This window comes from Ctenopharyngodon idella, chromosome 9 (genome assembly GCF_019924925.1).
Source record: "Ctenopharyngodon idella isolate HZGC_01 chromosome 9, HZGC01, whole genome shotgun sequence".
In the NCBI taxonomy this organism is placed as follows: domain Eukaryota; kingdom Metazoa; phylum Chordata; class Actinopteri; order Cypriniformes; family Xenocyprididae; genus Ctenopharyngodon; species Ctenopharyngodon idella.
Genome location: NC_067228.1, coordinates 3,712,003 through 3,729,403, shown reverse-complemented (window position 1 = coordinate 3,729,403; position 17,401 = coordinate 3,712,003). Strand labels below are relative to the sequence as shown.

Genomic DNA, 17,401 nt, shown 5'->3' with positions numbered 1-17,401 from the left:
TTGTGAGTTCTTGTTTTTAATGTTGATACTATATTATGTGAGCAAGAATGCATTTTTTCCCAAATATCCACACGACTGCAAATGTGACAATGATTTATAATGTCACAGTTCAACAAACAAAAGTGTAATATTAAGTGATGTACATTTTAAACACATTATTGTGTGGTTTGCTCTATTTTGCAACAAAATAATGGTTTCAACAAAAACTGCAACACACAGTGGTGTTTTTTGAACGAATCTGTGGCTTTGAACAAATCTTCAGATGATTCAATTGATTCATTCATAAATACAGCCATTTGCTTCGTTACTGAATGAATAAATGACTTTATAATTCACTCGTTAAGCCAGTGACTTACCACCACCTACTGGTGGTTTTAGTTTTTTTATATTTAAAAGTATCACTTCGTTTTTTTACCATCATTGCATATTTCTCTATTGAACATTTTTTCATTTTAACCATTATTTATTTTATAAAGGTAAAAAAATGCACTGGAAAATCAATATAAGGGGGCAAATATTGTCCCTTAATGGAAAAGGTGTGACTGCAGTCTAAGTGGAAGAGATGTTAAATGCCTCTCTAAAAAAGTTTGGGAACCACTGCCTTAGTGTGCTTTATGTAATTGTTATTCATACATTAAATTCAGAATGAATCATTTTTTCAGCTTAATTTCAATAAATGCTCTGGTTGGACTGAAGTTTTGAGTTCTGAAATTTACAGTAGTACAATGAACTCTTTAATCTCAGTAATTCTCAGGAACATTTGAGTCCTCATGACATGATCCATAAGAAAGCATTGTTTGATGTGCAATGGTCTATATATCCCAGTAAAACTCTAGTGACAAAATGAAAGGCTTCGACGCATGACTTTGTTTTCTCCGTCTGTAGAGCCCCTGGTGGAAAAGACAGAAGAGGCGATTCAGCCGTCTGAAAGTGTCCCTGTTCTGGAAGAGGTTTCTGTGAGCACCACAGAGAAGCCTGCATCTTTGATCAACACGCTTCAAACATCCGAATGCGGCATCCAGACTTTCTTTGATTCCGATACGGTCGCGGCTTCCCCTGAGCAAAGCCGTTCATCTCGCTCTGAGGACCAGATCCCTGAAACTATCCCTAATACGGTCAGCTCCACTCACACCCAGACACATATGCAGGCAGAACCCCAGAAACCCTCTAAAGAGCCATCGAGCTTATGCACTGAACCCTCAACGTCCCCGTCCACATCCTCAACGGGACTAAAGAGAGACATAGCCACTTCCACAGAAGAGCTGCACGTCCCTGAACCACAATCGCCTGTGATCCAACCATCTAAGGACTTGACATCTACACCAGCCTCTAAAGCAGGAAGCGTACAGTATATTATAGATGCCGAACCCAAACCCAAACCATCCAATGAGCTTACCCGTGAATACATCCCCAAAGTGGGCATGACCACCTACACCATCGTGCCTCAGAAGTCTCTAGAAAAGCTCCGTTTCTTTGAGGTCGAGTTGACTCTGGAGCCTAATGTGGACTGCAAAAGTGAAGCAAAGTCTGTCTCTAATGGCACGGTTGCTCTTAACGGCCATCAGGACGTCTTTGCACAAACTAGTCCTTGTACCTCACCTCCAGAAACCGCTTCATCGCCTGTAGAAGGAGGAACTGAATCCATTGTCAAAGACAAGAAAGTTCCACCTGCAACAAGACCCAAACCAGCATCTTTCCGCCTGCCGCAGCACAAGCGAACACCCGGGGATTACGTATCCTCCGCTATCGTACGGCGAGCGAGCGTCGGCAGTAGCAGCAGCAGCAGTAGCAGCTGTAGCAGTCCTGCAACCCGTCCAAAAGAAACCATAAGCAGCCCGAAGTCAGAAACATTTCCTCCGCTGGACAACTTCCCTCCTCCACCACCACCAGTCCAATGGGAAGATGAGGAAAATGCAAGAGCGAGTGATAAACCTCTACCTCAAAAAGCAGAGGTAGACGGGCCTCGGCCTGAATCTTCTAGATTTCCACCGTCGTCCTTTCTGCCCCATCAGAAGAGTCTTCCCACGAACCCCACGCCTTCACTGAGTTTGGAGAAGTTGAGAAGCTTTGCAGCGCCCAAACCGTATTCGCCTTCAACGCCTTCTCGCTTCGCTCAGGCCGTGTCCTCTGCCGTAAAGAGGTCCAAGTCTCTTTCCCATCATCCTCTGGGGCAGTCACCACACACACAGCCTCTCACAGCACAAACATCCATTACAGAATCGCCAGAGTCGCCGACGAGCACTGTGAGTACAAGCTGGTCAAACTGTCTTTTTTTTTTTTTGGACCAAATCTTGCGAAAATATGTCCAGGTCACATCTACAATTTGTTGATTTTTGGGTGAATCTTTTCAATAATGATTTTTGAATTAATATTATTATTATTATTATTGTATTTTAGGGAAACAAACATTTTTATTATATATTTTAACAAAAACTATTTTTAAAATATGTCCAGGTCACATTAACAGTTTGTAGTTTTTTGGGTGGATCTTGTAATTAATAATAATTATAATAATTATTATAATAATTTTTGAATTATTATTATTATTATTATATTTTGGGGAAACAAACATTTTTTATTATATATTTTAACAAAGACTATTTTTAAAATATGTCCAGGTCACATTAACAGTTTGTTTGCTTTTGGGTGAATCTTTTCAATAATATTTTTTGAATTATTATTATTATTATTATTATATTTTATGGAAACAAACATATTTATTATGTATTTTAACAAAGACTATTTTTAAAAAATGTCCAGGTCACATTAAAAGTTTGTTGGCTTTTGGGTGAATCTTTTCAATAATATTTTTTGAATTATTATTATTATTATATTTTATGGAAACAAACATATTTATTATGTATTTTAACAAAGACTATTTTTAAAAAATGTCTAGGTCACATTAAAAGTTTGTTGGCTTTTGGGTGAATCTTTTTAATAATATTTTTTTGAATTATTATTATTATTATAATGATTATATTTTAGGAAAACAAACATTTTTATTATAAATTGTAACAAGAACTATTTTTGAAACTTTTTTGCTTTTTTTTCATGATAATTATTTTAAGAAAAAATATTTTTATTGCATATTTTAACAAAACTTTGTTCTATTATATATATATATATATATATAATATATATATACAAAACCTTATAATGGTACTAAAATTCTTGAAGTAGAATATAATATCTCATGTCTTTCTGTTGATTTGGGTCTAAAATTTGGTCATGTCACGAGTCTGACAGATTCGATAAGATTCACTGAAAACCGGACACATGGCATGTATGAACCGTGCAGTGAGATGGGAGAATACCGTGCGGGTGGAGTCCGGACCTGAAAGGTCTTCTGGGTGCTGCTATCAATACTTGGCTCACCTTTTGTAGCCTCATTGTATTACAGTTGTTGTGTAAGTAAATAATCTATTGTGAAATACATCCAGTTCAAACCGGTGCTGGTAAATTAATATTGGGAGTTGGATGACACTCATTGTAATGGCTGTGTGTGCACTCAATGTACTGACGCACATGGCTCATTAATCTATGTCCCGGATTGACCTGTCTACTCGTCTTTGTTGTCGTGTCACCGGGGTCAACTGTGAGCGTGTTTAGTGATGCAGGGCCCTGTGTGTGTGCTGTCAACGTATACAATGTATGTTTGGCCCTCGGTACCGTCAAAACAGTCTGGAGTAGAAGCTTTTGTGTGCTTATTTTTAAGATCATGTGAAACATTTATGAGAAGATTCAGCCAAGTGTGTCTAAACTTTTGACTGATGGTGTATGTAAATAATGCTGTTTATGACAATAGGTGCGTCCCAATTTGCGTACTTATGCACTATTCTATGACGTTTTTAAGTATAAATAGTGAAAGTAGTGTGTTCACACTGTAAATTCCAAAAAGAAAAAGTGCACTAAATGCCCGGATGATGCACTGAATTAACGGAAAAAACAAAGTGTGGAATGTTGGACACTTCATGCATTTCAGCTGTCGCAGGGGCTATCAGACTCCGATGTTGAATGACAAAATAACCTTATAAAATTCACACACTACATGGATGAGTACATAAGTACGTAGACTATAAGTGCATAGTGTATAGTGTCTCATTTGGGACGCAACAAATGTGTTGTTATATTGGTGCATATAAATGAAAATGATCAAATATTATTCTTCCTTGAGTTCATATAGAGAGAAACTGTGCTTTGATTATTCAATTTTATTAATATATTTAATTTATTTTGTACATTACCATTCAAAAGTTTGGAGTCATGTGTGTATATATATATATATATATATATATATATATATATATACAGTCAAACCAAAAATTATTCAGACATTTTTGATATTTTTGATATATTTTTACTAGTGGGTACAGGACACTATAGTTCATTTATGTCAGTGAGGATAGCAAAATAAAGTAAACTGTGACATTTAATACCCAAAAATTCTTCATACAGTGGACTATCAGTAAAACTGATAAAAATTTTGAACTAAAAATTATTCAGACACTTTTTTTTTCTGACACAGTTTAACTCTGAGATCTTGTCATATTTTATTACCATTTTTTTAACTATAGTGAATAAACTGAATTAATGAATGAAATGTTCAAGGTGTCGGAATACATTTTGGTTTGACTTTATACTGTATATATATATATATATATATATAGATATATACACACACACACACACACACACACATATGCACACATATACATATTATTTGTGTGTGTGTGTGTGTGTGTGTGTATACACATATACAATACAATACAATACATTTTTTTTTTTTTTAATTAAATCAATACTTTTATTTAGAAAGGGTGCATTAAATTATAGTGACAGTAAAGGCTTTTATAATGTTACAAAACATTTCTATTTAAAATAAATGCTATCCGTTTATCAAAGAATCCTGAAAAAAATTATCACAGTTTCTGTAATAATAATCAGAAATGTTTCTTGAGCAGTAAATCATCATATCAGAATGATTTCTGAAGGATCATGTGACACTGAAGACTGGAGTAATGATGCTGAAAATTCAGCTTTGATCACAGGAATAAATTACAGTTTATAATATATTCAAATAGAAAACAGTTATTTTGAATTGTAATATTATTTCACAATATTACTGTTTTTACTGTATTTCTTTTTAAATAATTGGAGCCTTGGTGAGCAGAAGAGACTTCTTTCAAAAACATCTTTAAAAATCTGACTCCAAACTTTGGAAAAGTAGTGTAATTTATTTTTAAAAAATCCATTTTAAATTTTGTTTTATTTTAAAATCATATTTAGTTAAACTGTTGTTATTTTTAACAATAACAATATTAGTAATATAATCATTTTTACAGCTATATTGCCCTCAAAATTTTCAAACTAGTGTATATTTACACTAATGCGTGTATATGCATTAATTTATGCACGTGTGTGTGTGTGTGTGTGTGTGTGTGTGAATGAGTGTAGTTATTCTAATGTATGTGTGAGTGTCTGTCTGTGGGAGTACAGTGAGACACTCTATCCTGTGTCTTCTTCATGTGATTTATGCGCGTGACGCAGAACCAGCAGTGTCTCTTTTCTCGGACCCTGTGCCTGCCTAGTGCGCATCATCCTCAGTGTGTATTGTGTGTTTTCTTCCCCCCTGTGGAGCACAGGTGACAGACAATGGAGAAGGACGCACAGAGAGATCCAGAGAGGCCCCATCACAAACAGCAGGCCGTGGAGACCCAGAGCCGAGCTCCGCCCGAGACGGAGGCATGGGAACATGTAAGATTGGAAATACTCAACCGTCACCAGTGAGTGAATCTAACTCTAGATCTAACCATCACTGAACCACGCAGAAACCCTGATAATACAATAACCTTCATTTTAAAGCTCCTTTAACACTCCATCAATAACTGACAATCCATGATGAATCATTTATAAAAGTTTGTAAAGCTTGTTTGTTTTTCCCACAGGGGTCTGAAGCATCTTTAGCTCCGTCTCCCACATTGAAGGGAATATCGGAAGTCTTTCATTCAGCGGAAGAATGAAGCATTCCCACATGCTTCATGAGCGTCACTCATTCTCAGACATTCTGCAGGTCATGAGAATCATCTTGTCTTCAGAATTATTTTTTTTAATTAGAAATCATGATTTTTAGGTGTCTCACAAATCAGAAGACTTTCAGGACATTTTATCTGGACCTGGTCAGAACTGTGTAGAGCGCAGTCTTCACCTCTACACTGCTTATCATTCAATTTTTTTATTTTCCTTTTTTTTTCTTCACACAGTTTTTTTATTAGCCACAACATGCCTTAAATGAATTTTACTTTATATATATATATATATATATATATATATATATATATATATTACTGCTGTCAACCGATTAATCGTGATTAATAGCATCCAAAATAAAAGTGTGTTTACATAATGTGTGTATAAATATAAATATAAATATTTTATATATAAATATATTTTTGTTAAATATATACATGCATATGTTTGTACATATATATATATATATATATACACACATACATACATAATCAATATACACAGTACATCATGTATAAATAAATATAAATATTTTATATAAAAATAATATATTTTTGTTAAATATATATGCATGTGTGTGTATTTATATATACATAATAAATATACACAGTACAGCATGTATATATTTAACAAAAATATATTATATTTATATATAAAATATTTATATGCATATATAATATAAATTATATATACATATATATATATATATATACATGTAAATATGTCTTAAATATACATATTTTATATGTGTGTGTATTTATATATACATAATAAATATGCACAGTACACACATTATGTAAACAAACTTATTTTGAATGCGATTAATCGCTATTAATCGTGATTAATCATTCAACAGCGCTAATTATATATATATAAACAGTAAATAAACAGTTAATAGTGACCATATCATATCTCTCAAGCTCCTAAAAGGACAAAAAGGATTTTTTTTTTTTTCATTTTTTGAGCGAATTATTCTTTTAATAAAAAAATTAATTATGATTGTTCAAATAGCGTGGAGACGAACTATAGTTATGGATTTCTTTTAATTTATTCTACAGATGGACAGACAATTCGTGAGAGTTTTTCCTTTATATCTGTTACACTTTTTTGCCTCTCAATCAAGTAACAGAGATCCTAATAATGTTATCATATATTAAAAATGTATTTTCGGGTTGTTTTTTTGTTGTACGAATGACATTATGAAATTTGTAAATAGGCATATGTGAAAAAGAAAATGCTCTGATTTATTTCGAGGCCTAATTTTGTTTAAATTATTAGGTAGAGATTTTGATTTATGTAATTATTAGCCAATAAAAAATGGTACTGAAACTTCTTCAGTCACACCGTAATCCCTTGCCAAACATTAGTACAGAGTGTATCGTTAATTATGGGCTGCAATTATATTAAATTAATGTTATGACATTGAACAGATTTCTGGATCCTACAAAAATAAATTGTTAATAATCAAAGCTGTTGCCAAGACAGAAAACACTGGGCTTTTCATTCAATCTGAGGAGAATACTGCTGTATTATTTGAATTCAACTCTCCTCCCTTTTCTGTATTAAAGTATAACTGACTTTTAAAGTGTGTATCCTCTGATTGTGTTATTTCTTTATCTGTTTTTGAAGCTGATAGGATGTCAAGGTGTGATATGTCTTATTTCAGCCACTTACTTACAAAGATCAATTACTGCAATCTGACACTGACTCTGTCACTTTTATTTATTTATGTGTCGTTCTGCTGTTTTAAAGGCGCAGAGACATTCATGTGAGAATGAGGTACTTCAGTGATGTTTGTTTAAGGATTCTCTTCTGCTCGATTCAGTGGAGGATATTGTCAATTTCTCATTAATAAAGGTTTAATGCAGCAGTATTGAGGAACACATGCCATTCAGAATGTGAGTCTTTGTGAGCTACATCATTGCTGAAGGCTCGCTTAAAGGGGACATATCATGAAAATCTGACTTTTTCCATGTTTAAATGCTATAATCGGGTCCCCGGTGCATCTACCAACCCAGAAAACGTGAAAAAGACAACCTAGTAACTTTGTATTGGCAAGACTTTGTCTGCTAGTGGATGAGTTGAATCAACTCCACAGCAACTACATAAATTTATCCACTAACCATTCAGAAACGTCCAGTTTCATTCTAAAAGTTGTAACTTCTTCCTGAGTCTCTCCATCAGTGTCGACTCCGGTTTGAACAATGTAAGGCTGAACACCGTTACTGACAATCCTCATTTTGGCTGCGTGAGATTCTCCAGCTTTGTTGTTGTTGAGCAACCGAAGCACGAGCTGTTAAAGCTCCGCCCTCTTCTGGAAAGGAGGCTGGGAGCAGCAGCTCATTTGCATTTAAAGGGACACACACAAAAACTGTGTTTTTGCTCACACCCAAATAGGGGCAAATTTGACAAGCTATAATAAATGATCTGTGGGGTATTTTGAGCTGAAACTTCACCAGAGACATTATTCTTTTTTTATTTTCTTCATTTTTCTTTCTTAGACCTGCAGATTGGACCTAACCATTTTTTTATTTGCAGTTTATCTTTCTTTTCTGACATTTTCTTCATCTTTCATTATTTTATTTGCATGTTCATCTTTATCTTTTTCTTTCTTGTTTTTTTCCTCAATTTTTTTTCTTTTTTTTGTGGTGTCTTATTTTTTTTCTTTTCTTCCATTTTCTTCATCTTTCATTCTTTTAGCTGCATGTTCTTTTTAAATCTTTCTTGCATTTTCTTCAGCTTTCAGTTTTCTTCATCTTGATTTTCTTTCTTTCTTTCTTTTTATTTGGTTCATAGATCTACATGTTCTTTTTTAATATATATTTTCTTCATCTTTCTTTCTTTTTTCACACCTTCACATTGGACCTAACCAGTTTTTCATCTTTTTTTCTTGCACTTTCTTTATCATCATCTTATTTTTTCCTCACATTTTTCCTCTTTCATGCATTTTCTACCCTTTTTCTCATGTCTTTTTTCTTTTCTTCCATTATCTTCATCTTTCTGTCATTCTTTTAATTGCATGTTAATTTTTTTCTTTTATTTCTTGCTTTTTTAATCTTTCTTTCATTTTCTTTATCCTGCATTTTTTGTCTTGCAATTTTTTCATTTTCTTTTCTTACGTTTTCTTCATCTTTCGTTCTTTTATGTGCATGTACATTTTTGTTTCTTTTTCTTTCTTTTTCTTAATCTCACTTGCCTTTTCTTCAACTTTCTTTTTTTCACATTTTCATCTCTTTTCTCTGTCTTGCTTTATTTTAATTTTTTATTTATTTATTTTTTTTATTTTCCCCTTTCTTTCTTGCTATATTGTAATTCTTTTTTCTTTCTCTTCCTCTCTTCATACGCGCACATCAGATCGCATCCTCGCGCAGCGTCGCGCGCGCGCGTGTGTGTGTGTGTGTGTGTGTGTGTGTGTGTTTCTCCTCTCAGCTCAGTATCGTGACGTCGCGTTTTGAGCTGCAGGAGCGCGGCGCGTGCACTCAGACGGTTACCGGCAGCGATGGTGGTGAGAGCGGGAGCGCCGAGCAGAAGCAGGTACAGAGCCATATAACATATCACATGACCACAACGCCTTCAAATGCGACACTAAAGTGCGGTCTGACGGATCTTAGGGTTGGCAGGGACACTCGTTAACACGGTACAGTAACATAGTGTACTGTACTGTACTATTTAAAATATGCACATGTCAGCAAAACAAGTACTCGCGCGCACAGCTGCTGTTCTGGACGAGAAGAGACTCGTAAGTGTCATTTAACATTACTTTAATGACTCCATGATTTGGTGTAATGAGATATATGCGTTTATGTGTCATGCTTTTGTTTTATAAACAAACTGGTGGTAACTATTATGCAGGACAGGAGTTATTTCAAGATTTTCCCGTTTCATGTTAACTAAGTCGGATCAATTAAGGAATTCTGTCAGTCATTACCACAATTTCTGCCATTTACTGTGCCTATTTACATTTATAGCAATATGATATTTAGTTACATATTTATTTTTAATGTAAGCTGCACATTTACGGGGTGTTATTTAACAGCTTGGAGTTTTATTAGAAGATAAACTGATCTGAGGTAAAAGTGGAAAACTGAAGCTACCGCCACCTACTGGTCAGACAGAGAAGCGCAGGTGACGGTTTAATCTCGTCTGACTGACCACTCACACGACAAATATTTTAATCAGCTCTTTGTTTTGGTTTTAAAGTTGTTGCTGCCCTCAAACAGAACATTTAACACTCTTTTTGAGTTGGTGTGATGTATTCAAAACAAATTTTAACATTAACCTTAACCTTAGTCAAAATTCATAACAGTTTGTGAAGTAGGCCTATAGATTCGCATATCTTGACTGAAATAGCAGTGTTGTAAAGCAGCATGAGAGTGTCAAAGGTTATTTATTTATATAAATAGCGTGCATGATATCACAGAAATATGTGATATCTATCAGTCATAACGGGCATTTTTAACATGCTATTTAAAATAATAGGCCTAATAATAATAATAATAAATAAATAAATACATGAATATCTCATCTGTTTCTGTGACAGCACTAGTAGACTGCTAAAAAGAGTTTTAGAGACTTTTTGTCCTTCTGCCAATCAATCATTTTATGAGTTCGGCTTTGCTGAAATCGGATTGGCTGACATGTCTTTGGAGGGTGTGGTTTTGGAGAGAGGGCGTGTTCTTAAAGCGCTGAGGGCGGATCTGATTCAGTGTAATTGTGGAGATTTTAATCTATTTTCTGTGATTCAGATCTTTTGAATCTATTCTGAATTCAGCCACCGTGTTCATAAATGGTTTGGAACAGCACTGTAGGTCACATGATGACCCTTCCGGTGTTAGATGTAGCCTAGTACCTCCAGATTATATTACATTTAATAAAAAATTACATACTACACACATGCATATTTACAGAACATACTTTATTACTAGCTGAGAGTAAGTTTATTAAATGCTACTTGCGCATGCTAGAGTCACGCAAGCAGACACATGCTTCAAAAGGACAGAATTCAGTGGAAAAATGTATAATAAATTATAATAATTCATTTTATTTTAGAGCAAAACAGTATTATTGCAGTAGTAATATATTTAATGATTTGTTTTATAGTTTAAATAATAATATTTTTTAATTATAAAATTAAGCAAATCAATAATGAAATATAATAATAATAATAATTGATTAATAATTGATGAAACAAATCAATAAAGAAATATAATAATAATGAATTATAAATAACCTATAAAAAAATAACAAATTAATAAAGATATAATAATAATATTTTTTTAAATTTCAAAATTAAATCAATCATGAAGTATAATTAATATTTTTATTATTTAATAATAATTGATGAAAAAATCAATCATGAAATATAATAATAACATTATTATTATTATTATTATTATTATTAATAAACTTATAAAAAATAAATCAATAAAGAAATGCATAATAAAAATATTTTTAATTATAAAATTAAACAAATCAATAATGAAATATAATAATAATAATAATTATTATTATTATTATTTAATAATGATTGATGAAACAAATTATTAATGGAATATAATAATAATAATAATAAAAATTATTATTATTTAACTTATAAAAATAAACAAATCAATAAATAAATATAATAATAATAATAATAATAATATTTTTAAATTATAAAATTAAACAAGTCCATAATAAAATAATAATAATAACAATAATATTTTTTAATAATAATTGATTAAACAAATCAATAACGAAATATTATAATAATAATAATCATTATTATTATTATTATGTAACTTATAAAAATAAACAAATCTATAAAGAAATATATAAAATAGTTATATTTTTTATAATTATTTTTGTTTAAATTATAAAAATAAATCAATAAAGAAATGTAATAATTATTATTTTAATTATAAAAATTAAGTCAATAAAGAAACATAATGATTATGATGATGATGATAATAATAAATAATAATAATTCTTTATTGATTTGTTAATTTTTTTTTATGCGCTGTTGATGAAGAAATAATAGCGATTATATTTCTCTTTGATCAAGAGGTTCACGTTATGTACGTATGTATCTGTAACAGTAACCGCAGGGACTCAGTTTCATTCTCCTCCCTTCACCATCAGTCTGCGTGGCTCCGCACCGCCCAGCCAGACCAACAAAGTGTGTGTTAGTAACAAGATTGCATGTTAATGCCACATTAGAGAGGACAGTGTTTGTGAATGCAGTGATTGTAGTGATGGAGCGCAGTCGGCCGAGGGTGGGTGTCTGGGATTGTGCTACAGGCTATAATTATCTGCTCTTGTATGTCCTGCGAGTCTTTTGTGTGGCCCTGGTTTATGCGCTTAAATGAAAAGAGCATGTGATAGTCACTCCTCAACCGGTTCCCTGCAAAGCATTTACACAGGCAACTGGTTTCACAGAGCGTCGCTTTACACAAAGAACTTTTACATCACTTAAATGTGCTGTGCATTTCAGGACTATAAAAAACAAATCAGGCCGAGAAATATTTTGGAAACAGAATCAGGCTTTTTTTGGTCTTTTGACTGCCAATGAGCCGTCACTCCAGTGGGATTAGGAACATGAAACGGGTCATTCCTGTTATACAGTGTGTTTCTATAGCCTTATATAGAAAAAAATAATGAAAGACACAGTTTTTAAAGATGGATAGTGTCATAATCATAACAATAAAACAGTTAAACGAACTCATGAGCTTTCATGAAGATAAATCGAAATTGAGTGAATTCATGAGATGAATTATAATTATTTTCTTTACTTTGGTTTGGATATTATTTGTTAAAGCCAATGTGAGCAATTTTAGCAAGTAAATAAGGTCAGTTTTGATTTCATGTTGACTCTAAGTTACACCGATCAGGCATAACATTATGACCACCTTCCTAATATTGTGTTGGTCCCCCTTTTGCTGCCAAAACAGCCCTGACCCGTCGAGGCATGGACTCCTCTAGACCCCTGAAGGTGTGCTGTGGTATCTGCACCAAGATGTTAGCAGCAGATCCTTTAAGTCCTGTAAGTTGTGAGGTGGAGCCTCCATGGATCGGACTTGTTTGTTCAGCACATCCCACAGATGCTCGATTGGATTGAGATCTGGGGAATTTGGAGGCCAAGTCAACACCTCAAACTCGTTGTTGTGCTCCTCAAACCATTCCTGAACCATTTTTGCTTTGTAGCAGGGCACATTATCCTGCTGAAAGAGGCCACAGCCACCAGGGAATACCGTTTCCATGAAAGGGTGTACATGGTCTGCAACAATGCTTAGGTAGGTGGTACGTGTCAAAGTAACATCCACATGGATGGCAGGACCCAAGGTTTCCCAGCAGAACATTGCCCAAAGCATCACACTGCCTCCGCCGGCTTGCCTTCTTCCCATAGTGCGTCCTGGTGCCATGTGATCCCCAGGTAAGCGATGCACACGCACCCGGCCATCCACGTGATGTAAAAGAAAACGTGATTCATCAGACCAGGCCACCTTCTTCCATTGCTCCGTGGTCCAGTTCTGATGCTCACGTGCCCACTGTTGGCTCTTTCGGCGGTGGACAGGGGTCAGTATGGGCACCCTGACTGGTCTGCAGCTATGCAGCTCCATACGCAACAAACTGTGATGCACTGTGTATTCTGACACCTTTCTATCAGAACCAGCATTAACTTCTTGAGCAATTTGAGCTACAGTAGCTCGTCTGTTGGATCGGACCACACGGGCCAGCCTTCGCTCCCCACGTGCATCAATAAGCCTTGGCCGCCCATGACCCTGTCGCCGGTTCACCACTGTTCCTTCCTTGGAGCACTTTTGATAGATAACTGACCACTGCAGACCGGGAACACCCCACAAGAGCTGCAGTTTTGGAGATGCGCTGACCCAGTCGTCTAACCATCACAATTTGGTCCTTGTCAAACTCTCTCAAATCCTTACGCTTGCCATTTTTCCTGCTTCTAACACATCAACTTTGAGGACAAAATGTTCACTTGCTTCCTAATATATCCCACCCACTAACAGGTGCCGTGATGAAGAGATAATCAGTGTTATTCACTTCACCTGTCACTGCTCATAATGCCTGATTGTGTATATTTATATATATATATATATATATTCCCTATGGAAAAACTGAAAGGAGTTTTTACTTCCGGAACCCAACTGTTGCATTCTATTGCTCTCTTTTAAAGCTTTTCTTCTGAAATCTCTAAAGTCTAAATTCTCAGTTTGCTCTTTGTTGAATCTCATGGCTGTCTATGAGAAAATAAAGAGATCTTTTCCCTGTCTTGTGAGCGATTACAGTCGGAGCAGCAATCTAAAGTCTTCCTATCAATATTTCATGGGTTGAATATTTTAGATGGTTACATTCTTAGTATTCAAAGGCCTGCTGATTATCTCCTGATAAAAGAGTTCATGATTGAATGATATAACTTTACAGAATGGAGTTGTTGAGGGTTATGTAACCTGCTTTATTAAACAGACTGTCTTATCAATCTGCCATTACAAAGATTAGCAAGGAATTCAGACAAAAGGAAGCAGTATTTAGATTGCATTCATATTTACCCTTGCATATATAAGTCCACATGCTGCATGTATTTGTTGAGAGATAGTGCTGTGGATTGACCGCAGTGCATAACACAGCAGCACACACAAGTATTTTGTTGCCATGGCTGTAAAGCAAAGTCATTGTGAAGCTTTTTTTTTTTCATATTTTGCTGCTGTAATCTCATGTATTTCAGAGTGATTCAAGATGTCATCTTAAAAGCAAGGGCGTTTCGGAGCAGAGCAAGATATGGAGCTGATTTTATTTATTTACTTATATATTTGAGCAGGAAAGTGCATTTAATATAGTTTCATGTTGGCTTTAAAAATATCCCTAAAATTCCATCTTATTGTCATAAAAAAAACTGAATAAAATTCCGCAAATTAAATAGAACTGTAGTGGAAATTTTGTAACGTGTAATGTTGTTTTAGCTATATCACACATTTAACAGCATATTTATGATCTTTTAGTCCACAAGTTTTCACTGCTTTTGCTGATTCTGCAAAGCAAAACTGAAAAAAAAAAAAAACTGCAATTAAAGATTGTATGGAGGTGATGTGAAACATGTGAAGTATGCATGCTGGGACAGGTTCTTTAACGAATGTGTCAGTGATTTACAGTGGCAGTTATTTGAGTGGGACAGAACAGCAGCATTCCAGAAACCTGTTTTTGTCCCAGGAAATTCAACAGCAGTATGAGATTGACTGCTCACTTCAACATACTGTACACCTCTGCTTCTCAACCCTTTTTTTTTTTTTTTTTTTGGAAGTGTTGGACCCCATTCATATGCAGTGTTGCCAACTGCTTTCAATTGAAAGTAGATAAAACTGGTAGCTAAATGTCACTAGATGAAATCATAATGGCAAATTCTTTGATCTTTATAAATATGAATATACAGTATCTCACAGAACTGAGTACACCCCTCACATTTTTGTAAATATTTTATTATATCTTTTCATGTGACAACACTGAAGAAATGACACTTTGCTACAATGTAAAGTAGTGAGTGTACAGCTTGTATAACAGTGTAAATTTGCTGTCCCCTCAAAATAACTCAACACACAGCCATTAATGTCTAAACCGCTGGCCACAAAAGTGAGTACACCCCTAAGTGAAAATGTCCAAATTGGGCCCAAAGTGTCAATATTTTGTGTGGCCACCATTATTTTCCAGTCTGCCTTAACCCTCTTGGGCATGGAGTTCACCAGAGCTTCACAGGTTGCCACTGGAGTCCTCTTTCACTCCTCCATGACGGAGCTGGTGGATGTTAGAGACCTTGCACTCCTCCACCTTCCGTTTGAGGATGCCCCACAGATGCTCAATAGGGTTTAGGTACCCTCAGCTTCTTTAGCAAGGCAGTGGTCGTCTTGGAAGTGTGTTTGGGGTCGTTATCATGTTGGAATACTGCCCTGCGGTCCAGTCTTCGAAGGGAGGGGATTATGCTCTGCTTCTGCTTCATGGTTCCCTCAATGAACTGTAGCTCCCCAGTGCCGGCAGCACTCATGCAGCCCCAGACCATGACACTCCCACCACCATGCTTGACTGTAGGCAAGACACACTTGTCTTTGTACTCCTCACCTGGTTGCCGCCACACACGCTTGACACCATCTGAACCAAATAAGTTTATCTTGGTCTCATCAGACCACAGGACATGGTTCCAGTAATCCATGTCCTTAGCCTGCTTGTCTTCAGCAAACTGTTTGCGGGCTTTCTTGTGCATCATCTTTAGAAGAAGCTTCCTTCTGGGATGACAGCCATGCAGACCAATTTGATGCAGTGTGCGGCGTATGGTCTGAGCACTGACAGGCTGACCCCCCACCCCTTCAACCTCTGCAGCAATGCTGGCAGCACTCATATGTCTATTTCCCAAACACAACCTCTGGATATGACGCTGAGCATGTGCACTCAACTTCTTTGGTCGACCATGGCGAGGCCTGTTCTGAGTGGAACCTGTCCTGTTAAACCGCTGTATGGTCTTGGCCACCGTGCTGCAGCTCAGTTTCAGGGCCTTGCCAATCTTCTTGTAGCCTACGCCATCTTTATGTAGAGCAACAATTTTTTTTTTTCAGATCCTCAAGAGAGTTCTTTGCCATGAGGTGCCATGTTGAACTTCCAGTGACCAGTATGAGAGAGTGAGAGTGATAACACCAAATTTAACACACCTGCTCCCCATTCACACCTGAGACCTTGTAACACTAATGAGTCACATGACACCAGAGAGAGAAAATGGCTAATTGGGCCCAATTTGGACATTTTCACTTAGGGGTGTACTCACCTTTGTGGCCAGCGGTTTAGACATTAATGTCTGTGTGTTGAGTTATTTTGAGGGGACAGCAAACTTGCACTGTTATACAAGCTGTACACTCACTACTTTACATTGTAGCAAAGTGTCATTTCTTCAGTGTTGTCACATGAAAAGATATAATAAAATATATACAAAAATGTGAGGGGTGTACTCACTTCTGTGAGATACTGTAGATCAGTGGGCAAAATAAGAATCTAGATAAGGTTTGTCCAAGAAGTTGCTAGATTTGTCCCTAAACTTTTGAAAAAAGTCTCAAAAGGGGCTGTGAAGTCAATGTGACAAAATGCCTAAATTGGAAACACTGTTCATATGTCAAAACATCCTTTGCAGCCAGCCATAGATATAAAATTAATGCATTAATTATATAAATAAATTACATTCATTTTAAATACATTTATAGATGGATATTTAAAATAGGACAGCAAATTTTCTGACAGTTTTAATTGACATCTGAACAGACAAAATAAGATCATCTTATTTTAGCTGGGTGATAATATAGTTACATTTTGCATGAAGTAAAACAATCACGCAGTCAAGATTTGC

The 17,401-nt window shown here is 35.2% G+C and overlaps 2 protein-coding genes across 6 annotated transcripts in view; both read left to right on the top strand.

Moving 5' to 3' along the window:
• The window catches only part of cobll1b (cordon-bleu WH2 repeat protein-like 1b), a 74,721-nt gene extending 67,109 nt beyond the window's left edge, over positions 1 to 7,612 (top strand). For 4 of the 5 annotated variants that reach the window (XM_051905147.1, XM_051905151.1, XM_051905148.1 and 1 more), the window contains 3 exons: positions 886 to 2,243; positions 5,643 to 5,783; positions 5,946 to 7,612. In XM_051905147.1, coding sequence (XP_051761107.1) covers positions 886 to 2,243; positions 5,643 to 5,783; positions 5,946 to 6,020 — 1,574 coding nt within the window. In that variant the 3' untranslated portion in view covers positions 6,021 to 7,612. The remainder of the gene's footprint in view (positions 1 to 885; positions 2,244 to 5,642; positions 5,784 to 5,945) is intronic. The other variant, XM_051905152.1, reaches the window with a different exon arrangement.
• Positions 7,613 to 9,615: 2,003 nt separating this feature from the next.
• Positions 9,616 to 17,401, top strand: part of grb14 (growth factor receptor-bound protein 14) — an 85,780-nt gene continuing 77,994 nt past the window's right edge. Inside the window, exon 1 of the transcript XR_007931567.1 lies at positions 9,616 to 9,766. The gene's annotated coding sequence lies outside the window, so the exon portion shown is untranslated. The remainder of the gene's footprint in view (positions 9,767 to 17,401) is intronic.